Source organism: Chiloscyllium plagiosum, chromosome 37 (assembly GCF_004010195.1).
Source record: "Chiloscyllium plagiosum isolate BGI_BamShark_2017 chromosome 37, ASM401019v2, whole genome shotgun sequence".
In the NCBI taxonomy this organism is placed as follows: domain Eukaryota; kingdom Metazoa; phylum Chordata; class Chondrichthyes; order Orectolobiformes; family Hemiscylliidae; genus Chiloscyllium; species Chiloscyllium plagiosum.
Genome location: NC_057746.1, coordinates 26,111,011 through 26,115,545, shown reverse-complemented (window position 1 = coordinate 26,115,545; position 4,535 = coordinate 26,111,011). Strand labels below are relative to the sequence as shown.

The window sequence follows — 4,535 nt, the reverse complement described above, 5'->3', positions numbered from 1 at the left end:
GGAGGGAGATATATCCTTGGTGGTGGGGTCCGTTTGGAGGTGGCGGAAATGACGGCGGATGATGCGCTGTACATGGAGATTGGTGGGGTGGTAGGTGAGGACCAGTGGGGTTCTGTCCTGGTGGCGGTTGGAGGGGCGGGGTTCAAGGGCGGAGGAGCGGGAAGTGGAAGAGATGCAGTGGAGGGCATCGTCGACCACGTCGGGGGGGAAATTGCGGTCTTTGAAGAAGGAGGCCATCTGGGTTGTGCGTTTTTGTGCGTTCCCTGGATGCTGCCTGACCTGCTGCGCTTTTCCAGCAACACATTTCCAGCTCTGATCTCCAGCATCTGCAGACCTCACTTTCTCCTAAATGTAGAGTAATAGGGTAGGGAAATGGGTCTGGATGGTTACTCTTCGGAGGGTTGGTGCGGACTTGTTGGGCTGAATGGCCCCCTTCTATCCCAATACTGAAGGGATTCCATGAACATCTTTCCGAGAGCAGGGAGACCAGGCTTGAACACAGTATTGCCGAAGTGGCCTATCCAGTGTCCTATACAGCTGCAACATGACCTCCCAGCTCCTATATTGTCTTAATTACAGCCTTCCCTGCCCTTCAGAGGCATGTGGTTGACCTGTAAAACTCTCTGGGATGTTCTGAGGCCTTGGAAGCTGCTACCTAATTGCAGTTTTCTTCACCTGCCTGTATCTCATCGAACGGCTTGCCCAGTGTTCTCGAGTGAGCAGCTCTCCTGCACACAGCAGCTGGAACTTGTGCAGGTCTCTCCTCTGAATAAACAGACAGGCCATAAAAAGGAACTGGAATTTATAAACTATTCAATGAAGTGCAGTTTTAACTATAAATGGAGTGAAGTAAGGTCTCTCTCTCTCTCTCTCTCTCTGTGTCTCTCTGTCTCTGTCTCTGTCTCCCCCACTCCTTCCATTCCTCCTGGCAATGAGATGCCCCAGTACTCAACATCAACACAAACAGCCTCAAGTCCCATCTGCATAGACCTCGGCTACTTGAGTATAGGGTGGGATTTCTGCTCTTGATCAAAGCCTGTACCAGAAAGTGTTTATGATGAATAAAGGGAGAGGGAAGTATAACACTGGATTGTAATGACACAGTGAATCATACAATGAGCTAGCACAGAATGACTGTTCCTCCATGGTGATCTCATCTTGATGTCTCCACCAGAGAAGGGAACATATAAAATTATGAAGGGAATGGATAAGATAGAAGCAGGGAGGTTGTTTCCACTGGGGGTGAAACAAGAAGTGTTAGAGCCTCAAATTAATTGGGAGTGGATTTGGGACTGAGCTGAGGAGGAAATTCTTCACCCAAAGGGTTGTGAATCTGTGGAATTCTCTGCTCAGTGAAGCGGCTGAGGCTGCCTCATTGAATGCTTTTGAGGCAAAGATAGATTTTTGAACAGTGAAGGGATCGGGTGAACGGGCGGGTAAGTGGAGCCGAATCCACGATAAAGATCAGCCATGATCTTATTGAATAGCGGAGCAGGCTCGAGGGGCTGAATGGCCTACTGCTCCTCCTAGTTCTTACGTTGTGATCATTATTCTGTGTCCTCTGGTTATGGACATGCCCAGCGGTTGAACAGCTCTTTTCCTGATTTACTCTGTTAACCCGACCAATGCGAACACCGCAATGATACCCCTTCTCGAGTTTCTCAGAACCAAGGAGAATAGGAGATGGCATCTCTTCAACAATGGTAAATTTTCACTTCTTCCATTCAACACAATTTTCAGTCTGCTCTCCTTTCCTTCCTAACTGACTCCTTTTTACAAGGAGGAGTGGTGGACCAGGTTGTATTCTTTCAAATAAAAAGTATCAAATCAACAAAACACCCAATTAATCACTTTACAAACCCTGCTCAACAGGGCTGTGGCAAACCAACCCCTTGTAAAATCCAACCCCGTGATACATGACCAACCAACAGCTTTAAAAGGGGAAAAGCAGTACGGAATCAGGGCAGGACATGTACACTCAATGGTGAGGTCCTAAGGGAGTGTTGCTGAACAAAGAGACCTTGGAGTGCAGGTGCATAGTTTCTTGCAAGTGGAGTCACAGGTGGATAGAATAATGAAGAAGGTGTTTGGTATGCTTTCCTTTATTGACTGGTGCACTGAGTATAGGAGTTGAAAGGTCATGTTGCGGCTCTACAGACTCAGATGACCTTTGGAACACTGCATTGAATTCTGGTCTCAGCTGCTACAGGAAAGATTTTGTGAAACTTGAAAGGGTTTGGAAGAGATTTACAAGGATGTTGCCGGGTTGGAGGGTTTGAGCCACAGGGCAAGGCTGAAATAGGCTGGGGCTATTTTCCCTGGAGCTGAGGGGTGACCTTATAGAGGTTTATAAAATCATGAGGGGCATGGATAGGGTGAATAGGCAACATCTTTTTGCCAGGGTTCAGGGAATCCAAAACTAAAGGGCATAGTTTTAAAGAGAGAGGGGAAAGATTTAAAAGGGACCTGAGGGCAATGTTTTCACGCAAAGTGTGGTGTGTGTATGGAATGAGCTGCCAGAGGAAGTGGTGGAGGCTGGTACAATTACAGCATTTAAAAGACATCTGGTATATGAATCGGAAGGGTTTAGAGGGATTTGGGCCAAATGCTGGCAAACGGGACTTTAAATACCCATCCAAATGTCTTTTAAATGCCATAATTGTACCAGCTTCCACCACTTCCTCTGGCAGCTCATTCCATACACGCGCCAGCCTCTGTGGGGAAAAAGTTGCCCCTCCGATCCCGTTTAAATCTTTTCCCCCTCACCTTTAAACCTATGCCCTCCAGTTTTGGATTCCCCCTACCCCAGGGAAAAGACCTTGTCTATTTACCCTATCCATTAATTTTCATAAACTTCTATAAGGTCACCCCTCAGCCTTTGAAGTCAGAAAAGGGGAAGTGTCTGAATACGTGCCAGGCATGCCACAACCTCTGGCTGATGTTGTGACATAGCTGAGAGGGAAGAAACATTCTGAGCACGTCCCGGGGTCTGACCAAGACCGAGGGGGGACAGTGCTCCATTTTCCAATCGGCACTCCCAGAGTTCGGAAAAAGCCAACCAGTTGCACCCCTCAGCAGGTTGAGGAAAGCTGAGACCATTGTTCAAGTCGGGGAAGGAATCGGTTTGCAACTCCACATTGCCCCCTCTTCCACTGTGACTCAGCACCGCTGGCTTTAGAAACACCAGGTTGAGGGTTCAAACCCCACTCCAGAGCCTGGACAGAAAATGTGATTTGTGATTAATAAATATCATAAAATAATCCTGTTGCACTATCTTGAACAAAGTATATGTGTTTGGAGGGTTGGGTGGAAATATCCCTGACGTCCGGGCCAATCAATCCAAGTCGGATTAACACAGAGTCATTATCACGAGGGATCTTGCTGTGCGCAAGTTGCTTCCTGTTTTACAAACTTATGAAGTGCTTCATCGGTTGAGAAAATGCTTACTTTTCCGTGTGATTTTTGGGTTTTTTTTTGTAGAGGTCATAATTTCACCTCAAGAGGCGAGGAAACAACAGCTTGCGGACAAATTGCTCTCCCATCCCCGCGGCCCCCCAACCCATCTCCTTCGCTGTAGCTCTGTCTGTGCTGGAAGAGTAACAGGGACTCCCACATGACTGAAATCCTGGATATGTTCAGGTATTAACTCGAATAGTTCAATTGGTGCTTTACCTCAGGCCACGAGGGGAAGGGGCGTGGAGAGTTCTGTCAGAAAAGTGGATATCAATAATTTTTTAAAAATACGAGAGAGTGGCAGCTTTAAAGTCAGTCAGAAAGAAAGCAGCTCAAGTGTCAGGTCAAACCGGTTGGGGGCTGACAAGACCAGACAGACACAGGGAGAGAAACGAGGAGGGACTGTTTTTTAAAAAAAAAACTGCTCAGGGAGAAATAAAAAGTCCAACCCAGTGCTCGGGCTTTTCCTGATTGTGACATTCCTCCCCGCTTCTGTCAGTTAACCAACTCCCTTCGCTGGAGATACAGGCACACTGGAGGGGATAAGAGTTCACTCTCCCGAGAAGGCGACTTTAAAGAGATTGACCTGACCTTTTCCAGCGAGGATTTGTTTGTTTTCCCCCCCTCAGCCAGGTAATGGAGAAAGAAAAACAATGTTGGATTTTGACGGGGAGGGAAGCCAGATATTTGGGGTGTTGTCCTTTTAAGTATTTTTTTTCGACATTTTTTTGTCTCTCATGCCAGTTTGTGAATGGATTTTGGTCTGTGTTTAATAGTGTTGTTCCCCCCCCCCCCCCTCCTCAGCTCCATCTCAGAAGGAGGGGTGGTCCCCTGTTCTATGGCCTTCCTGATGATGAAGAAGAAGAAATTTAAGTTCCTGGTCAGTCTGACGGTGGTGCATCTCTCCGCCGTGCCGTTTATCAACGGGATTCTGTATTGCAAGATCCGCTTGCTGGACGGAGGATCCTTCAGCGAGGAGTCCACCCGGTGAGGGAGGGAGTTACTTTCATCCCACGCCCTGGGATCCTCACTTTCTCTCCTCTTCTTCTCTCCCCCCCCCCCCCCCCCCCCCCCCCGCCCCC

The 4,535-nt window shown here is 47.9% G+C and overlaps 1 protein-coding gene across 2 annotated transcripts in view; it reads left to right on the top strand.

Annotated features, from left to right (window-relative positions):
- The first annotated feature begins 3,273 nt into the window (after positions 1 to 3,273).
- The window catches only part of LOC122541404 (protein FAM102A-like), a 37,479-nt gene continuing 36,217 nt past the window's right edge, over positions 3,274 to 4,535 (top strand). The window contains exons 1-2 of one of the 2 annotated variants that reach the window (XM_043678145.1): positions 3,274 to 3,639; positions 4,258 to 4,440. In XM_043678145.1, the coding sequence (XP_043534080.1) occupies positions 3,614 to 3,639; positions 4,258 to 4,440 (209 nt within the window). In that variant the 5' untranslated portion in view covers positions 3,274 to 3,613. Of the gene's footprint in view, positions 3,640 to 3,691; positions 4,087 to 4,257; positions 4,441 to 4,535 lie in introns of those variants that run through there. The other variant, XM_043678146.1, reaches the window with a different exon arrangement.